We start from the raw sequence: 21,580 nt of genomic DNA, 5'->3' as shown, positions 1-21,580 counted from the left end.
AGTCTCCCCAGTTCTTGTCTGAGACTTTACTGTAGGCGTATTAAATATTCTTCTCTCTCTATTTTATCAATGTGCTACCCCTCCAGTTATTGAGATATCTTTCTTTTCTGCATTTCCAATGTTCTATTGGAGCTCAAGGGAAGGAATAAATTTTATGGTTCTTGATATTATTTATGTTGATGCAAGAGGAAAACTTATATAGAAATAACTTTGGCAGCAGCATTTCATATATATCAACACGATTTTCAGTCTGAAAGAAAGAAGGCCACACATGTGCTGAAAATATGCCAGAGTAAATCTTTGGATCCAACCATAGAGGGCCAGAAATGGCTAACTGATGAATTCTAAAACCAGAATTGCCCAAAGATGACACGGAGGGAGGGAGTACTTTATGGCAAAATTATATAAGCAAACAAAAACAAGTAAGATTAGGAAACACTCCAGAAATGGTGTATTCACTGGATTTGGTTCACATGTCTTCTAGCGCCAGCGACTAATTCATGCTGCCAATGGCAAGCTGATCCAGAATGGGAAGCATGAGAATATCGAAAATGGGGCCATCCATGTTGATAACCAAGAAGAGGAGCATGAACATACCAACCTGTCTCCTTTTTCACCACCAGGTAAATCTCAATTGTAATACAGAATGAATGGGTGAGCAAGATCGCTTTGCCCCATGGAACCAGCCATGGCATTCAGCTTCCAAACTATCACCACCACCCTCCAGCCAGCCGGTTCCTCTCACTTCCAGCTCTAAGAACATGAAAAGCTGGACCAGACCATTGGTCCATCTAGCTCAGCATTGTCTACACTGACTAGCAGTGGCTCAGGCCAGGGTTTCACGCAAGGGTCTTTACCAGCGCGACCTGGAGATGCTGGGTATTAAGCAAGGGTCCTTCTGCATCAAAAGCATGTGCTTTGCCACTGAGACCCAGCTCTTCTCCTTTTCCTTTGATCACCAGTTATGTCGCTTCCCCATTCTCCTACTCTGCTTTGTCTTCTTACTGGTTGGCCCAGCAAAAAGGAGAATAGGTATATTCAAGTTGCCTGCTTGGGTCGTCTACCATTTGGAGACTCCAGGGAGCGGGGTTCATTAACGTGTGCTCACCCAGGGGCCAGGGATAGTATGCAAGGCAAACTTTTCATCTGTACACAAGTGAATCTTGTACACATGTTTGGAATTGTTTGGCTGCAATAAAAGTAGTCTCCAAGTTATGATCTCAGTGAGTGAATATTTGGTCTCCTTAAAGTGAACTCGTATTCCTTATCAGCTTTATATTTCCAGAAACAATATCTTAGATTTGTTGCCATTGCAAGTGGTCTTAGTATTTTGGGTTAGGAAATGTGCACAAAGGGAATATCTGAATCACAAACTGATTTAAGAAACAACTCCTCTTTCCAGGCAGCCCAGGAAAGGGCAGTTATGTGAAGATGGCAAAGAGAATTCTCATCTTTCTCAGCAAACTAAAAAAAAACACACCACAGGATACTTTATAGGAAGCCAAAGCAGCTAAAGTGATATAGAATGCTTGTACATTTATGTGAAGATATGCCCCAGGGACTGATTGTGGCATATGGATGAGTCTTACGGGGTACATTCAGACTATTCCTGCAAATCCATGCTTCCTTCCTCAAGAATTGCAGGCTTCAGTTTCCCCCTCCCCTTTAAATGCTGAAGTTGCAATATTGTACCCACATGTCCCCTTCCTTGAAACTCCTTCAGATAAATTAGATGCAATTTGCTGTAGATTAAAAAAAGAGACCTTGAGAGGGGGAGGGTCATCAAATGGTTCAGATCACGGAAGTAGCTAGATCTTACATATACTGTACTCTACTGGTTTCCGTGGACCAGAACCTACTTCATCAGACGCCACAGGGTTCTTTGTTTTTTCTGCTGCAACATACCCACCGGGAAATTATTTTAATAGAGCGCCCACAGCAAATTGTGCCCATTGGGTCAAATATTTATGCCTTCCACTTCCTGACTTTAATCAGACCCAGTTCATCCAGCCCTAAGAATAAATGACTGCTGTGAATTGGTATGAAGATACAAAACTTCTTCTAACCTTAAGGTTAGAAGAAATTGCTGACAACAGCTTAAAACCAATCTGTGGTTTTTGGCTATTGGTTTAGCTATGCTCCAAATTGTGTTCTATTCTCTGTGTTTCATTGGAAAACTCGCATAGTCTTTGATCTATATTCAGTATGTAGCAAGTGAATTACATTGCTCGTATCTTGTTAAGTCACTTTGAAACCTTTTCTTTTTTATATAAATTGACTGGCAAATGTAAATTATAGTCACAATCGTAGTGGCTCTTCCCTCCTCTTCGCTTTTGGGATTTGTTTAGCTCCCTGAACTTCATCATCATCATTATTTTACCAGTCGCTGGTAACCAAAGGATGGGAGAGTTCTCTTGTTCTCTTGTCCTCAAATCCTGCTTGCTGGTTTCCCACAGGCTTCTGATTGGCCACTGTGAGAACATATAAATATATATGCAACCTGCATTTAATAATAATAATAATAATAATAATAATAGAGTGAGATAGAAATGAACAAACAGAACTTATTACATGCTGTAAGGCATAGTGGTTTGAATTAAGAATAGAACTGCTGGTTTAGCTACTAGCTTAATTTTAATTTGTTTATTCAGCTTCTTCCTTTTAAAGAACATCCCTTACAATAGTTGATGTACAGCTGACCGCACTGACCAGCAGCTCTTATGCTTCAGACTACAAAGGAGCAATGGATCAGTTAAGAATTCAAGGGTTTACGTAAGAGCCCTGAAGACCTGTGGCATAAAATCATGAGGGTTTTTTTAGTATCTGTTCTTCTGCTGTTGAATTTTCTTGATATTCTAGGACTTCTGCATGCACAATGAGAATTCCTTTCCCTCTCCTCTCCCCATGTGCCCCCCCAAATCTGTTCTCTGTTTTCCACCAACCTTCTGGAAAAAAAATTGGGGTAGGGTAGGGACACATGGAGAGAGGAAAGGTAGAGGAGCTCCTGTTGTACAGGCAGAAGTCCTTGTGTTAACAAGATGACTTTGCAGGATACAACCCTGTATGTCTTTGGTCTGTAACATCTCAAGGCCAAACTACACATTCAAATTTCTGTAATGGTGTTTTTTTTTTTAATGAATAGTCATGGAAGGCCAGGGAGAGAGGACAGATCAGAACGTTGTCATAGAGGGAGGTTTTACCCTTTCTTCACATCAAGCTCATGATCCACCACAACTGTTCACAAAGGGAGGAAAGCAAGCATTACCCGCCACCATCCTCCAAAGTGGCCCAGTCGCAAAACAGTTTTCACCACTGCAAGTTGTTGTTTTTAGGAAGAGACAGGGGTTTTCAGCTGTTTGGTTAGAAAGGCTACATGGCACAAGTGCAGAATTTGGCATGAAATCAACATTCAGGTGCCAGTGTTTGGGGGCTTATTTTAAGGCAAATATTGAGGTTTGCTGGCTTAATGAATTACAGTCATACCTCAGGTTGAAGTAGCTTCGGGATAAGTATTTTCGGGTTGTGTGCTGTGGCGACCCGGAAGTAACGGAGCGCGTTACTTCCGGGTTTCGCCGCTTGTGCATGTGCAGACGGTCAAAATGACGTCACGCGCATGCGCGGAAGCAGCAAATCGCTACCCGTGCATGCGCGGACGCTGGTTGCATTCGCTTCTGGATGCGATTGGGGCTCCGGAACGGATCCCGTTTGCATCCAGAGGTACCACTGTATTTATTGATAAGTTTAAGCAATGTGGGGATTGCCTTTTAAATTGTCCTCAGTGAAGGTTCTAGGGTAAGCAGTTTTCCTTCCCTAGTTTGTGCTACTCATTGTGATCCCAAGAGCAATTTGAAAGGTGCCTTGAACACCACTGGTAATCAGTGACAGAACTATTCCTGCTAGGCAATGTGGTGGAATTGACAGAGCATTAGACTAGGACTGGAGAGACTTGGATTCAAATCTCTGTTTGGGGCCTAACTCAAGCATCATGTCGGTGAAAAAGTGGACAGGGCTATACCTGCTGGAATCTCCTTGTTACAAAACTGTTGAAGCTGCAGGAGCCTTGTTGTATCTGGCCACTCTACCAGCATGACTGTGTCTTAGTTTGCTTTCACACTAGCATTTTCCCTGGTATTGACAGCACTAGTAAATGGCATGGTGGAGCAGAGGCACTTTGCCTGATCTCGTGGCAGGTGACTCTTTGTTTTTTACCAGGAGGGTGAGGGTGGAGGCAGTGGGGAGGGCACCGCAGTGCAAACACAGTAGCCAGGAGCATTGCATTGACTCTGCTGATACATTTGCACCATGCTGCCACCTCATGCCTCCCCCTACAACGAAACTGCAGCTGTGCAGCTGACTGGAGGTCATGTCTCTCCATCCCACCATGCTACTGATTGCCAATCTTTCTCCACTAACTTTTACGGTGCATTCAAGCATTGTCAGCCCAGTGCATTATAGTATTTTCTGCTAAGATGTTTTGTCAGTTCTGAGTTCAGATGAATTAAAAAACCCCAGAAAAACCCACAACTGCAGCACCAACTATCTAGTGCAACAGACAAACTGCTTCATGGGTATGATCTGTTTTGTGGCTTCTTGTGGATCGAGGCTGAGGGGTTTTCCATTGCACAGGGCTTCCACTGACAGAACCCATTAACTGAATCCTGTCCAATAGGTTAACTGTTTTCTGTACACGCATACTAAAGGCCAAAGTAGACATGAGGAAAGAATGTGGTTGATAACGCTAATGTGGAGGGTGGAGCAGGGATCGGGGCCATGTTTTTGTTGGCATCTTATTTTATTCTGAACAGTTGCTGTAGTACCATATGGGCACCAATAAATTGCATGTTGGTATATTTTTAAAAAAATTATCAACGTGCCCACATTTTATGTTTAAGTACTGATATTCAAATTGCTCCTTTTCCCTTTCTTATTTTTCAGAAGGAAAAATGGACAAAGTCAAGTGGATTCTGACCTGGCCGCTGATAATCCTCCTCTTTTTCACCATCCCAAACTGCAGCAAACCACGATGGGAGAATTTTTTCATGCTGACGTTTCTCTTATCCACCCTGTGGATTGCTGTGTTTTCCTACTTTATGGTGTGGCTGGTGAGTGCAAAGACACTTTTTAACATGAAGATTTATTTTGAAATACAGTTCAGAATACAGGTCCCAGTAAGGAATAACTCCACATACCAACACAGGGAATAGATGATGTGATAGAGGCACCATTGGCCATGATATGCACTCATCCTATTATCATCTCTACTCACACAAACAGGGACATTTCTTTGTTGGGTTCAGTAACCTGCAAAACAAATTTGGCCAGCGAGAACAATGGGGCAAAAGTGTGTGTGTAATTGTAGGCATCTACATATTTACTATATAGTTTTGTAGCCTTAATTATATTTTATGGTCATTTGTTTTTTTAAAAACATAGGCAACTGAACTTCCATCTTACCACCACCATTTAATTATTTTAAAACAAGTTTATGCATCACATTTTTATTTTGCATTTCCTCCAAGGAATGCACATACATTGTTCTCACTTGCTAATTTTACCTTCACAACAAACCTGTGAGGCACTTTGGACTGAGCTATGGTGGCTGGTCTGAGATCATCCAGGCATCTTCAGGGTTGAGTGGGGATTTGAACCTCAGTTTCCCCAGTTCTAGTCTTCTATAGTAGCTCAGGGCCAGGGGCCATATGAGGTCCTTTCAAGTCTCTACCCCACTCCTGGGACTCTCATCAGGCCAAGCCCCCTCTCCCCAGACCACAACACCTTACTTATCCTGCTCTGTGCCCTCCTCAAAAGGGCTTTAGCCCAGGGGAATGTGTCCTCGAACCATAACAATGCTTCTTGCTTGTTTGGATGGAGACAGGTGTCTGTGTGTGTCTGTGAGTAAGCCTATGATTGGCTGGAAATTCCCCTAATGGGCAAAGGTAAGAGACACACACATTGTTCTGTGCACTTTTTACCTGCCCGCCTGCTGCAACCACCACACCACGTTGGGGGACCCATCTGCACTATACAGTTAAAGCACTGTTATGCTTCTTTAACAGTCATGGCTTTCCCCCAAAGCATCCTGGGAGCTGTAGTTTGGGTGTTGAGAGATGTTAGGAGACCCCTATTCCTTTCACAGAGCTACAATTCTCAGAGTTCCCTGGGGAAGAGGGATTGTTTGTTGAACCCCGTCTGGGAACTGTGGCTCTGTGAACAGGTTTCTCCTAACAACTCTCAGCACCCTTAACAAACTACACAGTTCCCAGCATGCTTTGGGGGAAGCCATGACTGTTCACAGTGGTATAATAGTACTTTAAATGTATGGTGGCCTGGCTTTCTATGGTTTTCCTGCTGTGTTAGATCAGCAGCGAAGAGTCGTGCCCGTTGGAGGAGAAATATATAGGTATTTAGGATAGAACCCATGGGCTGCATAGTTGAACCATCCCAGGCAGCTTATGTACGGATTGCCACTTCACATGTTTTTTGATGCCTCACACAGGCGCTGGGAATGTCTCCCGCACAATTTCTATTAAATGAATGGGAGGTAGACAAAGGAACACACCACACAGCTCTCCTCTTGTGGATGATCCCTGTTATCTGCAAGTACCTTTTTGTTGTTGTTCTAGGTGGTTAGGCAAATTATTGCTGCAATTTAGTTCCATTTCTGAAATTCTCATGTTTGTGTGTTTGATTCACTTTAATTCCCACACACTTAAGGAGTTAAAGTATCCTGTGAGTCACAATTCTTATCGTGAACGCAGGGCCGCCAAAAAAGAGGCTTCTCTATTGTTTTCAACTCCTGTGTTTTCCTTTGTCGCGTAGGTTACAGTGATTGGTTACACTCTGGGGATCCCTGATGTTATCATGGGCATTACCTTCCTAGCTGCAGGAACCAGTGTGCCAGACTGTATGGCCAGTTTAATAGTAGCAAGACAAGGTATGGTCTGCATTGGTTTCAGGGAAATGGGGCGCATGTTCTCGACACATTCAAGCAATTCTCTTGCGTGTGATATACACAAATGGGTTTGACCCTGTTTGAAAAGCAATGTGCAGCTAAAATAGAGTTGCAATGGTTAATCGCTTAGATTAATCAAATAAATACTTTTCATTAACTAAATAGGTGCTCTTGATTAATTGGGTAGCAGGTATATGCATACACTTGAGGAAAAGGACAGAATACCTCGTTTAAGATGTTGCTGGACACCTGCAGTTTTGTAGAAGTTAAAAATTACTGGTTCTGGTATGCATATGCAATTTTTTAACCAGTTTTTATAAGGTACCCCCCCTTTCATATAAGATCTCTGCTGCTATGCACATATTAGATCATCTAGAAAGAAAGGGGGGGTTCCATGTGATACTAAAACAAATGTTCAGTCAGTGCAACATTTCTGCTTCCCTGCTAGAATAACCTCCCCTCTCCTTCCCTTGCGTGCTGTTCTGGGGAGGTGGGTTCTCCCAGAAGTTAACTCTCCAGATGTTGTTGAGCTGCATCTCCCATCATCCCTATTAACCAATGATGCATGGGGCTGCTGGGAGCTGGAGTTCAACAACATCTGGAGGGCCACAGGTTTCCCATTTCTGATTGGGTTTTGTACTGGTCAAGGGAAGAAATCAATGGAGAGCCCTAGAATCCATGCTCAAGTTTTTACTCCAACCTCAGAGTTAAATCAACTTTTTGACCTTTAAGTAGGTCTCTTAAATTTGAATCATCAGTCAAGAAAATAATTACAGCTGAAATAAAAAGTACTAGCTATTAGAATTAAGTGAATGTCATTGTATTAAGATACATGACTAAGGTGCCAAGGGTGTCACATAATCCTCCAAGATTTAGTCTTTGCATACCTTAGGACTACAAATATACTATGGTTTTGAACCAGTCCAGATGACATGGGACTCATTCCCACACTATGAGCCATGAAGACTGCTGTTTTCTAAACCTGGTGAACATTCTCAGAGAGATCCCTGGCCAGCACACAAACCTATAGCCCCCAAGGCCATGACAGCTAAGCCCATATAACCCTTCTTTGATAACAAGAATTACTGTATCAGTCTGATTTGGGGGTGGGGGTCAAATGTACCAAGAGAAAACCATAAAAATAAAACACGCAAGAATGGTGATAAACTTATTGCCTAAACATGACTTGTCCTCTCTACTTCTTGCTTGGTTGTAAAGACAGTCGTTGCATGAATAAATGTGCTTGTTTTAATTGTGAAATTATTCCCTTTTCAGGCTTAGGTGACATGGCAGTTTCCAATACAATTGGCAGCAATGTGTTTGACATTCTGGTGGGCCTCGGAGTGCCATGGGGCTTGCAGACGATGGTGGTTAATTACGGCTCATTTGTACGTATACAAACTTAGACATTCCTCATTAAACTTCTTGTTTCAGAAGCAGATACAGTTGAAAGACCATTATCTGGGCACTGCTTAGCTGAAATTCCTAGGTGTTCAAATTCACTGTGTGTCCAGTCCTCCAAAAATTCAGACACACACACACATGAGAGAGAGAGAGAGAGAGAGAGAGAGAGAGAGAGAGAAAACACTGTACATAGATTCCATAATTTGATTTCTCCAACCCAGATCTTTCTTGACCAAGTACTTTGATCCCCTGCTATGACACCACTATAGTTTGGGGAGTTGGGCCTTGCAAGGCAGGGGTGGAGAACCATTGGCCCTCCAGTTGTTGTTGCGCTACAACTCACATCATTATCCCTGACAGTTGGCCATGAAGGGCCTTGATTAAGAAGCCCTGCTGGCAGGTGAAAAAATTGGCCACTTTTTTCTCACTTCACATGGGCCAGCTGCCCAACTGGAAGTAGTGCCTTGACTGTTGCAAACTCCACAGTTACAATACATGTCCAATGAGTTCAGCCACACATAAAGCAGCAAGACAACCCAGAATCCTCCCCAATAATACAGAGACATCTGCAGTGTCCTTCTGTTTATCATGGGTACCCAACAATAGGCCATAGAACGGCCGGTGGGCTGTGCCTGGCCTAAGGCACTGTGTAGCTCAATATAATGGGTGGTTCTACATGCTGAAGCTTCCCCAACTGCTACTGGTTTCTCATTTGTTAGTCTTCAGCTCCTGGTTTGATAGGATTGCTCCCTCTGCTGTTGCCAAAGATATAGCCTTATCCTCTCCTCACTTTGCCCAGTCAAAAGCACAGAAAGATCAGTGGCGGACTTTGGGCTCTGAAATTTCAGCAGCGCCCTGTGCCATGCTAAAATTTGGCACCCCTCCCTTGCCTCTCACGCTCCATTCTACATCATTGTTGTGGCACCCCCTGCAGCACTGGCGCCAAGTGTGGCAGAAGCAGTCCTGCTACCCTAAAACCACCTCTGCAGAGATGCATTACACTCCAGGTTCCTGTTTGGAGCTGGTTTTTGTTGTGGAAAATAATGTCTGATCACTGCTGCTCTCTGGTTCTTTAATCAGATCCTTTTCCGCTGATGTCCATAGCACAGTCCCCATTGACTTCAAATGAGCAGAAAATTTCCTTTGTTTATACAGAACTAAACCTCGTTCATTATTTTTGCATGCACCATGTTATGTAGAAAACAGCAATTTGCTAGTTAGTGCGTCCTTGAGGTACAGTGGCATAGTTTTCAGCTGCATTTTTCTCCTTCTGATTTTCATAGGTCAAGATAAACAGCAAAGGTCTAGTCTATTCTGTCGTCCTTCTCCTGGGATCTGTAGCTCTTACTGTAAGTGTGTATTGTATTAGTCATTCTTTGCATCCAGTCAGTTTCATGTGGTACAGCTATATAATTTGAATGTGATGCCAGAAGCCAGGTTCTCCAGAGAACTTCACAATTCGTGTATTTTTAGATGCCAAAGCTTCATTGAAATCCATGAAATCTCAAGAGGTATATTTCCTTTATATTTTAGGTAACACTAAAGGCAGCTGCAAATCTCTCCTGACTAGAGCAACATGCTGTCATGTTTCAAGGCTGTCATTCAGTTAAATAAATCCTAATTGATTGATCACATGAATTGTAGTTAGTCAATTAAATTTCCAGACATGTTTTAATTTAAGATAAATAATGGTTCTGAAGTGATGATGATGATGATATACTTCCTTTGGGTTTTATCCAGCATTGCAGAATCTGTATCATGGGCTGGGTATTGACCAAGGTCCATACCACAACAGGTGACCCCCCTCCAAGCCCTATCTCTCTGCATATCCTCCTCCTCTGCCGCCACTTTTGTACCCTTTTTATGCGAGTGAGCATTGGACAAGATGCTCCCCTTCTGCTCCCATCCTGCTGTTTGTGTACTGCAAAGCTTCACTCAGAAACCCCTGACAGTCTCTCATCCGCTACTGGTATGTGTGGAGTAAAAAAATCCTCATGACATCAGAATGCATGGATGCCAGTTTCCTTGTGCAGTCATTGAAATACAAATTTAGAAAGGTCCTTTGAGGCTGAAGCGTTTGTTTCCTCCAATACTTGTTTAACTCATGCATCATATTCTTGCAGGTTGGCGGGATCCATATAAACAAATGGAAACTTGACAAGAAACTGGGCATCTACGTGCTCGTCCTTTACGCCGTTTTCTTGTGCTTCTCGATACTGATAGAGTTTAACGTCTTCACTTTTGTCAACTTTCCAATGTGCCGAGAAGATGACTGAAAGAAACCGCCCTCGGATGTCATCTATATCGTTGTGCTATAAATGACAGGAGACATTTTACATTTCTACCTGCTTCTTATCCAAAATCTCAGTGTCTTTCCTGCTTCATCACCTTACAGACACTTTTCCTCTACTTGGAAAGAAAGCAGATGCTTCTTTGAATAACAAGCTCAAGGCAACCAAAGCATTTCCCTCTTGCTCCTCTTTGCCATGGATCTCAAGCAAAACTTGCAAAAGCCCAGTGGTATCCTGTTTCAGGCTCATTTAGGCAGTCAACCATCCATCAACATTCATATGAAGCTTGTTGCGGGCAGGGGGTGGGGACATACCTTCCTTTGGCTTTCCAAGTAAGAGGAAAGAGAAAGGGTCGAGATTTTATCTTGGGTCCTTGGAAGCATCTTGGCCATGGCCTCTAATGGACTTACTATGGCATGCACTACTAAGGACCTCCTATTTGCCCCCCCCCCCTTTCAAGTGCTCTGTTTATAGAGAACTTTCACTGACGCTGAGGAGTCATTGGTGGTGTTCAGTAGTACTTTGTCACCCTGTTTTTACTTTTTTATTTTATTTTTTAAAAGAAAGGTGTGAAAGATACAGCAACAGTAAGAGAAGGAAAAGGATAATACAGCGCTACTGATGATGTACTCTGAAAATATTGGTACCTAAAATGGGGCTGTCCATACTTGAAAATAGCAACAACACATTGAACTGCAATCAGTGAGGAACAATTGCAAATATAAAGCTTGACTATACATGGAATATTAAGCTTACAAGTCAAAATGTTGTGCCAGCACCAAGTAAGTGTAACCCCTAATTTTAGAGGAAAACTGAAAACTTAAATCCTGGGTGCTCAGTCACTAATTGTGAAGGTAATCATCTGAAGAAGAAGAAGAAAAAAGTCAGTCTAATCCACATGCCTTCCAGGTCTTCATAGGTGCACTGTGGATTTGGAGGTCTTTAACATATTCGTAATAGATGTAGCTGCTCTAAAAGTTGTTGCACAACCCCTGGTTGTTGTTCTGCTGTTGGGGCTCGTCTCCACCGTCCTGAAGGTGGACTGAAATTTCAGCTGCGTCTCTTTAAGTGCCCAGTGGAAATGGCCGCGCAGTCGCTTTGCCACATGCTCAAGCTTTTCTTTTTCAAACAGGCTCGTGTTTTAGCAAAAGGTTTGAGGGGGGGGGACTGGGCAGTAGGATCATGGTAAAAGACCTGTTACCCTGCTTTGAAAAACTGGGACCTGAGCACACAGTGGAATAATTGTGGGGCACTGCATGGTGTGCGCAGGTAGACATTATTATTCATGCCCTGCACATTTGAACCCATTTTTGGGCACAGCCTGCGCTTTGTTAGCATTTGATCATTATTGGCTAAGAGTGGCGAGACTAATTGGTGCCCCGTATCTGCTGAGTTTGGCAAGCAGCACCACAGTCCCAGTCCAGTGAAAAAACTTAGAAACATTGGGGGGGGGGTGATATCAATTGAGAACCCTTAAATCCAAGCACATGGGCAGTTTCATGAAGGAAAGCAAGGGTCCCAGCTATTTCCCTGCTTGATTGCTTTGCTGCCATCCACTGCTCAGCACTTTGCAGACTAAATTCTCTCTCGCCAAGGCTGCATCTGCACCATACCTTTTAAACACTCTTATGCTACTTTAACAGCATGACTTTCCCCCTCCCATTTTTTTGGGGGGGGGAACTGTAGCTTGTTAAGAGTCTTGAGAGTTGTGATGAGGCCCCTGTTCTTCACAAAGGGTTACAATTCCCACAGTTCGCTGGGCAGTGAGATGCAGTGGCAGAGGAAGTTGGGTGCGTGGGGGTGGGTCGCCATGGGTGTCACCACTGAAGGGGGTGACAAAATGCCATGCGGCACTCACTGAGGGGCCTGCAGTGCGCCCGAGCCATGTGTCGCTCCTGGGAGAGATGCGGCGGCTTGGGCGCGCGCAGGCTCCGCTCTGCCCAAACGGTCTGCCCGCTGCCTCCCCCCGGCTGTAGTGCGGCTGAGTGGGAGGAGGCAGGCAGACTCCAGAGGCCCCGTGGTGGCTCGCCCCACCTCTGGGCATGCCGCCCCAGGCACCCAAGAGGCTTCCTCTGCCGCTGGTGAGATGAACTGTTAAACTACCCTGGGAATTGTAGCTCTATGAAGGGAACATAGGGCTTCTAACAGCTCTCAGCACCCTTAAAAAAAGAGTTCCCAGAATTCTTTGGGGGAAGGTATGACTGTTTAAAGTGGTGCAATAGTGCTTTAAATGTATGCTGCCAATATGGCCCAAGTGCACTCTGAGAATTTATATTAGCTCAATCTGCATCCAAGAGGTGTTTGTTTGTTTGTTTGTTTGTTTGTTTGTTTGTTTGTTTGTTTTGCAAATCATGACTGACTTGGCAGTGGACTTAAGAATCATAGCCCCCTAGAACCACAACCTGGTTTCCATTTCTCACCAGCATAGATCACAAATAAAATAAGTATAAGGTTGTTGGGTTTTTGTTTTTCATGGGGGGGGGGGATGTGACCAAGAGTAGAATACCTCTTTCAGCCTGTATTTGCTCTTCTTGTATAAGCAAGGAGATGCACATCTCCAGCATGTTGAGGTGCACTACTTGTACGCGCATCTAGAGCTTGTGTCTAGATCGTGTAAGGGAAACGCAAAAGGCCCCACTTTAGACCTTTAAGGAGAAGCACAAAACACGAAGCGCAAGCCGCTTATACATAGGAATGTTGGAAGCTGCCTTATACTGAGTCAGGCCATTGCTCCATCTAGCTCAGTGTTGTCTACACCAGGCATAGGCAAACTCGGCCCTCCAGATGTTTTGGGACTACAACTCCCATGATCCCTAGCTAACAGGACCAATGATCAGGGATGATGGGAGTTGTAGTCCGAAAACATCTGGAGGGCCAAGTTTGCCTATGCCTGGGCTACACTGACTGGCAGCAGCTCTCCAGGATTTCAGACAGGGATCTCTCCCAGCTCTTCCCAGAGCTGCCAGGGGGGTTGAACCTGGGACCTTATGCATGTAACACAGGTGCTTTGCTACTGAGCCACAGCACTTCCTGATTACATCTGGGGTGGTTCACCTTGGCTACATGGAATGCTGAAACGCTGATCCCACCAAGATTCACCCCAAAAACATTTAATATTTTAATTACCATTCCTTGACTCCAAAATAACGAAAAGTTACGCTGGTAAATGCAGTTTCTACAGAAGCACAAGTTATCTTTATAAATAGCTTTTTTATTTTTTTTAATGTACATTGCTAAATAAAATATATTGGATAGCTAAAAGATTTTGTGAATTAAAGAAAAAGAAATTAAATATATTTTTGCATGCTCAGCTATTTGGCAGAATTCCTGCACTAATTGTATCAGTGACAGAATACTATATACTCCATGGCAGGAGGCAAGCAGGGCTTCTCACAAGGGACTTTTAAACTGCTTGAATTATTACTCACAGATCTTTGGTGATGCCACTAACCTTCCTGCTGTCTATCATTCTCACTGTTCACAACTCAAGTCTTTTTGCACTGTAAAGGTCCACACAACAACCCCCACCCCCCACTAAATAGGATACTCTTTTCCCTTTCACCCATCCATTTTAGCCCATGCTAGCCCAATTCACAATGACCTTAGAGGAACTTCTGGAAAGGAAGGAAAGAAAAAAATATGCATTAAAAGCCTGCCCTCAAATTTCAGTGTACAACTCCATGGGAAAGTAGAATAGTGTGTTCCACATAGAGCTTTTCTGCTCACAGGAAACATTTTGAAACACATCAAGATTGCAATGCAGATTTAAATCTCTCTCTCTCCCCCCCCCCCCCATTTCTCCCTCTTACAGGCTAGTTCTCCTGTGCATGTTTCATCACCTGGTGTACATCAGGTGTGAGTGAACCATCAGGGATAGAACTTCCATAATGCTTCTCCTTAGACACAAGATTTCTCAAGGCAATTGAATCTCACAGGGCTGCTTCACACATTACATAGAGGCAAGTCTGGGTTTGCCGAAGTGTTGTACACTCAGCAGAGTCCTGGCCCTCTGCTGAGCGTATGATAGAAAACATATTTGCATACATGTAGCTTGTGTAGTATCCTAAATGTGTTTCCATGCATTCACAGGTGATTTCCAGCTGGTCCCCTAAAAATGTGTGAGCTGGCTCAGCATCCAAGCGTTCCGTTATCAGATTACGTGCATGCATGTCTGAATCAGCCCACATCCATACAAGCAGCAGGAAGAAGCTTAAATGCCCTGCTAGAGCCGCTTGTGGAAAAGTCTGCTGTAGGCCGTCTCCTGCACGCATGAATCACTCAAATTGCGCAGAACTGCTGATCCCTTTCAATGCAAATATGTGCACAGGAAATTCATTATACTGTACTGGGAAGTGTGCTGTAAATAGGAATTATTATTTTCAAACAGATCACTTCATTTTTAATTGGTGTGAGGAATTCATTGCTCATTTTGAACCTTAGTTTTATGCAAAGGGAGAAACGTACTACTTAATCTTCTTTTGTCTTTCATGATGAATATCAGTGTTGACCTAAGCTGGCAAGCGAATCCCAAGAATCAGCTTCAGCTGCCCCTAGTGCATCAGAAAAGTTGAAACTGAGGCTGAAACACATGAGGGTGTGTGTGTAGAGAGATGCCATACTCTGCCCCATATACCTGGGGGATGTGGGTACAGGCAAATGCTTGTGTGTTCTTTTCTGCCTCTAGAGCAGGGTTTCCCAAATTTGGGTCTCCAGCTGTTTTTGGACTACAGTTCCCATCATCCCTGGCCGCTGGTCCTGCTAGCTAGGGATGATGGGAGTTGTAGTCCAAAAACAGCTGGAGACCCAAATTGGGAAAACCCTGCTATAGAGCCAATGAACATCCCTTTACATGCTGCTTAAGGTGGCTTCTTGCCGTTCTCTGCCCTTGTGCCCCAGCCCAATGGGACCATGGCAAAGAATAAGTGGAAGAGCATCACTGATTCTGCAATGATTGCCCCTGGGATGGTGCTCTTGTGCTAGAGCAAGGGAACAAGATGTCCCCGCAAGCTGACAGTATGCTCATGTTGCTGCCTAACTGTGGGCGCTTATCGGATGAGGCTTTTAAGTCTCTGATTGGATTAGCCCGTCCAAAGGATACCAATAGGATAAGGAAGGTTTGCTTATATGTTAGGTAGGCCTGATCTGTATAGGACAACCTTGAAGCATTCAGGTGTCTTTGAGTTATGGCATCAGAGGGAACATCTGTATAATATATAAGCCAGAGTATATGCTAAAAGCACTTTCTTCCTATTCTAGGAATGCCATAATCTAAGGTAAGACCCAGAAGTAAAGACAAATGATTCAGGAAGAGGCATTATGTTCTTGTACTGTTCCCTCATCACCCCAGAAAAGGAATGGTCTATATATGCCTAATAATTTCCTTCCCTTTTGCTTGTGGGCCCAAGAGACATAAACTCCAGCCACAGCTCTCATTTCATGGCAGCCTGGAAATTGCCTGCCATGAGTCTGGATTTTGATTCCAAAACCCCACAACCCCTAGATCCTGAATTTTGTTCAGTTTGTTATTTTTATTGCTGGTTATTTTTATTGCTGGTTATTTTTCAACAGAATGATACTTATACTCTCACCCTGATAAAAGGTTTATTCTATGCGGTATTTGATTATACTGCATTCTATGTGAGTACACACACGCAACTACATGATCTGACAAAAATGCATATAGGATGGCAATGGTTATTTATGTTGAAGAGTCCCATAATGTAGTTAATCCATATGCAAAGCCCATAGAATTAAAGCCATGCAAACAAAGTGAGTCTTCTATCTCCCAAGATTTCTTACATTCTTTTGGGGGGGAGGGGGAGGGGGGAAGAATCTCTTAAGTTGGTCTCAAACTTGTGCCTTGTGTTTGCTCCTGAAACAGATTCACTCGTGTGGTCTGAAGAGAGAATACAACTACTAATGTATTTTGGGGTGCAGGGCAGGGGGAATTCCAAACGTTAGTGGAATTCCAGTAATGATGCGTTTAAGCTGTGTTTATTGGGGGAAGCTGAGTAAGTTTTAGATTGTGGATGAAAGAAAAGGCTCTCTACTCTGATACCAAAGTGGCCAATAGATTAAACATGAAAATATTTCTTTATTTGGGAACGTATGCTGCAAAAAAAGAGAGAGTACAAGATGGATGAATTTTGCCATAAAGCACCGAATTCCCCAAAAGCTGATACTGTGTTAGTTTTATTATGTTAGCTGCCCTGAGCCCGGCTCCAGCCAGGGAGGGCGGGGTACAAATAAAATTCTATTATTATTATTCACAAACCAGCAGTACATAGGTGTCTTATACACTATGAGCCACTGAACTAGCAAATGTATATGACGATTCGCACGACTGCTACCCCAGTACACTCCCACAATCCCTGACACTTTGTGAGCAGTCCCAGGAAGTTGTACTGGTACTGTACAGTTTCTCAGTGCAGCTAGCAAGTTCTCAGTGCAGCTAGCAACTATGAGTAGTAGCAGTGACAATATACGAAATGGTTGTGTCACAGATTCAAAATGGTTGTATCTGTGCAGCATTCAAAAGGCATTTTTAGGCTTGTTGTTCTAGAATCTAGGGACATGACTGTAGCTTTGAGTGTGATGAGCAGAGTCAAAGGTTTCGTTTCACAGCTCGCCAAAGCACACAGCCCTTCCAGCTTTATTTATTTATTTTGGAGGGGGAGTTATGAACAGGAGGGGGGGCAGAAAGGGGCTTGCATATTCTTAGGAAGGAAGGGAAGTGTTGCCCTCACTCTGAATTGGCTTTATGACATCATAATGTCACCACATTTGATTGGCTCTGTGGCATCATGCAGTGCAGCCCTTAGCTGGCCAGGTCATACTTCCAAGTAGATAGAGACTAAATAAAATAATATAAAAGATAACAGAGAAGCAGACTGCAGAAACTAGCAGTTACCCTCAAGCAGCAAATAAGTGGTTTTGATAACATATTGGTTCCCACTCACCCCCAAAAGTCTCTTTTCATGGGCCAACCTTTTTGATATGCAAGTACTTGAGTGTTTAGTTAAATGTTGTGGTTTGAGACCTACTTAGGAAGCTAACAGTATGATCCTAAACTCTTTATTTAGTAGTAAATCCTATAAATTGAATTGAGATTTACAACACAACCCTATGCATGCTTTATTCTAAAGTAACTTCAGTGGGGTTTAATCCCTGGTAAGTGGGCTTAGAACCTCAGCTCAAAATCCATGCCAGCGTACTTAGGATAGCAGCCTGTTACTTGCTTTTGTCACAATTTATATAGCCTTTCTATATCAGACTATATACTGCTCTTTCTCCACTTCTGAACTGATCCATCTTACCCTGTTTTTACTCTGTCTTAAATGAAAAATGAGTCCTGTGCAGGTCTGTGAGTCATACTAAATATTCCATGGGTGTTTACTCAGAAGCAAGTCCCATTATCTTCAATAGAGCTTACTTCCTAGCCCAATAAGCACGTTTAGGATTACAATTGATTAAATATGAAACTGCTGCTACATTCACTGGGGTGTGAGATGCTTATAGGACTCAGTTCCTCTAAAAGATCTTTGATAGCTAAATGCTTGATAAACCACTGAGAAAACTGGATGCAAAGCAGTTCCTTACTGTACCTTTCTCGGAGACTTGAAAGTGGTTTAAAAGAGGGGTCATGGCTTGCAGTGTGTCTTCTGACTTCTGCGCCCAGTAAGCAGGTTTTGCCTCATTTGGGGTTTGTTTGTTGTTCTTTAAAAGTCATGCAAAACTTGCTTATTTACTTATTTGGGGGTTTATATATCCCGCCTTTCATACTAACCTCAAGGCAGCTAACTCCTCCAAAAATCATACAACATACATTGACCAGCAACAAAAGTGGGACACAAGAAATTTGTGTGTGCAATAAGGGGAGGTAAAGCAGTGCTCTCTTTCAAACCACTTTCAATTCTCTTTCAAAAACTATTGCGTTTCCAGCTTTCTGCAGCTCTCTCAAAAGAGCACGGCAGAGTAGAATGTAGTATGGCTGTTGGGTTTTCGTTTTTTGCAATGTCCCTGATCCTGCAGTGGGAATCTGCACTTCAAACCTTACTAAGAGGGAGCACTACTAACTGAATAAATGCTGCAGGACCAGGGTTTGGTTTTGTGGTTCTGGGTTGTTTGGGTGGTTTTTTCTTTTTCTTTTTTAATTGTATGCAAGAGCTAGTTTTGTGTTTATTTTTATGACTTTGTGATGATCCAAACTCTGATGTTGGGTTGCAAGTCAGCCTGGAAGACTGCCTACGTGAGTCTTCCCTTTGGATCAGCATTTTATCCTTCATGTCACTCACTCTTAATCATCATTGTGCCAAGTTTATTTTCTTTTTATATGATTTCTTACATCCACTGCAGATACAACAAAATAAGTAGCTAGTTTTTCAACAGTGGATTTTTGTTGTTGTTTGGTCAATTTTAAAACATAAAGACACAGGAAAGGGTTCCAAATTATAATTATTTACCTTAGGTCGTTTTTATACTGAAAAGTGTACAGAAAGTTGCATTCACCTCACCAAATACTGTTGTGAATGTAGAAATTGGCGCTCCAGCTCTCTCTCTCTTTCAGTTTCCACGACCTTCTGTCCTTTTCCATCTAAAGGCTCTTTCTTATGATTTAAATGTTAAAGATTAGGTTGTTCCAACAGAACTTTTGTTTAGGTCATTGTTAACATTGCCTAAGCGCTGAAGTTAATGCAGGAAATTAAAACTCCAGTGTAATTTTAAAGCAAATTATGAATAACGTTTGTACCCGTGTGAAACCAAAGATTTTTGCCATTAAAATTGCAGCACCTTAAAAGTTCAAAATTGGATAGTAGAAGGCCTCTTTGCTCCTTGGTATTCAAACTATCCCAAGCTCCTTGATTCCCCTTTTCAGTTAGGGCAAACTAGTGTTTGGTATGGTTTAGAAATCTGCTCTTCTGTTATCCTATACCAGTAGTTTGCTATTTGTGCCATTTACTTGAACAGAGCAAGCAACTCCTGTCTAATGAACTAGAAAGCCATTGCCCTGCAAATAGAGGACCATGTCAAAACCTTCCCTAAAAGGGCTGATTAGATCAGTCTTTAGTGTTTATATCAGGCTTTCTCAACCTAGTACCCTCCTCACGCTTTTGGACCACAACTCCCATCATCACAACTCCAATATCTGAGGGGCACCAGGTTGGAGAAAGACTGGTTTAGATGCTGTCACATTCCTGGTTTCTTCTGCAGATACAAAGCAGTGGTTTTCAAACACAATACTATCAGGGAATCCTTTCTGCATTAACTTTTCCGGTAAAAACACACACAACAAAGTCCAGTCCATTGCAAAGCGTTCTGGGGGTAGGGGAGTGTTTTGATGTGTATATATTGCTGTGTTGTGACTGAATGAAGTGCAACACCCAAGACTCCCATGCAGATGCACATTAAAGGGCAAGAAGGTGGATGTGATGGACAAACTCTTTCAGGAAAACATAGCTGCCGTTTTTGATCTTCCCTGATAATATTCCAAAGGAGCCCATGGTTTCTTGGAGCACTGTCAGAAAACCACTCCCCTAATGAGTAGAACCTGATTCACCACCAAATTTGGCAAGGCCTCTGGGTCATTGGTCTTGCAAAGGACACTTTTATGTGCACTACCTTTTATTTTATTTTTGTACTTTGCATGTTCTCCATGCTGCTGTCCTGAAATTCAAAGCACTTTCTGAAAGAAAATTGATTGTAACCGAGAGCTACTGTCGTTTTCCTAACTCCTTAATGAAAATTGCTAGCATGTTGTTTCTGTCTGTCTGTCTCTGTCTGTTGGCTTGTTTGCTCATACGCCCACAGAAAGAATGTAGAACTCCTAAGGTCTGTCAACTCAAGATGCTTGAAAGGTGGATAGCTTCTGATATTCAGTAACCTTGAATTCTGGTGAAATCTGAAAGCATCAGAAGCTGACATGGCCAGACAGGCAAGGTCTTCAAATAAGACTATGCCCATCACCAGTCTTTGGATGATATCTAATATTAAGCATACTTTGAGTAAATTCAGTGGTTTCAGTGGCCCTACTCTGAGTATGACTGAATACACATCACACTCCAGCGCCGGCCCAAGACATTTTGGTGCCTGAGGCAAACCACAAAATGGCTTCCACTCCCTGCCAGGGAAGAAGGGGTGAGCAAGGATCTGCATCAGGAACAAGGGGAGAATAAAAATCTGCATTGGGATCTGCTGCCCCTGTGGATCCTGCCGCCTGAGGCGGTCATCTCACCTTGCCTCATGGGTGGGCCGGCCCTGTCACACTCACTTTTCATTGCTACAAGATTATGGCCTTTATATTCATCAACTGTATGTGTTTTCCCCCTTTTTTTAAAGCAAAAAGCAAAACCGTATATAGTTCTTCAGAAAGCAGCAGTTTTGTTCCAAGTGGCTAAAACTCTTCAGCAAAGCTCTCCCTTTGTTGAGTGAGATGATTCAGGGACATTTCCGAGCACAGAACTAACTGCTGATCCATGTAGTTTTCTTTTTCCCTTCCATGTGCAACAGGTGTGTGCAGTGTGCATCCCACAATGGGGTATGGTGGTACCTCGTCTGAAAAAAAATATGAGATGCTTTTTATAGTGCTGCTCAGAGAATGGAAAGTGACAACTTTGTAAACTGTAAATTACACAGAATCTATTTATCATGTTATTTATTTTTTCAATGACTGTGACCTTATGCACTGTGAATGCTTTTGTGATATGGGGGTTCTTTGTACAGATCTGTATGTCATTATAAAGAAAATTCCAAACGTGATAATTTGTTACATAATATTGGCATGACCTTTGATTATTTTTATCGTAAAAAGGAGGGGAAAACAATAGTTAATATGAAATGAAGATTTATATTTAAAATAAACCTAGCAGTCAGTATTGTAAGGCACTATATATATATATATGTATAACAACACATGTACACTGTCAATAAAATATAT

General features: G+C 42.8%; 1 protein-coding gene and 1 long non-coding RNA gene across 3 annotated transcripts in view; one reads left to right on the top strand and one right to left on the bottom strand.

Moving 5' to 3' along the window:
• SLC24A4 (solute carrier family 24 member 4) overlaps positions 1-11,201 on the top strand; it is a 105,799-nt gene extending 94,598 nt beyond the window's left edge. For both annotated transcript variants that reach the window (XM_080977629.1, XM_080977630.1), the window contains exons 12-17: positions 485-623; positions 4,936-5,102; positions 6,820-6,934; positions 8,228-8,340; positions 9,640-9,705; positions 10,480-11,201. In XM_080977629.1, coding sequence (XP_080833755.1) covers positions 485-623; positions 4,936-5,102; positions 6,820-6,934; positions 8,228-8,340; positions 9,640-9,705; positions 10,480-10,632 — 753 coding nt within the window. In that variant the 3' untranslated portion in view covers positions 10,633-11,201. The remainder of the gene's footprint in view (positions 1-484; positions 624-4,935; positions 5,103-6,819; positions 6,935-8,227; positions 8,341-9,639; positions 9,706-10,479) is intronic.
• A 1,744-nt stretch (positions 11,202-12,945) lies between these two features.
• Positions 12,946-21,580, bottom strand: LOC308481025. Its single transcript, XR_013988408.1, has 2 exons — positions 13,512-21,580; positions 12,946-13,377 (listed from the first exon to the last, which is right to left on the bottom strand). It is a non-coding gene; the product is annotated as an uncharacterized lncRNA (long non-coding RNA).

The sequence above is a fragment of the Podarcis pityusensis genome (assembly GCF_964106645.2).
Source record: "Podarcis pityusensis genome assembly, chromosome: 1".
NCBI classification, from domain to species: Eukaryota; Metazoa; Chordata; class Lepidosauria; order Squamata; family Lacertidae; genus Podarcis; species Podarcis pityusensis.
The sequence above is the reverse complement of the archived record's forward strand: the minus strand, read 5'-3'. Positions and strand labels throughout refer to the sequence as shown.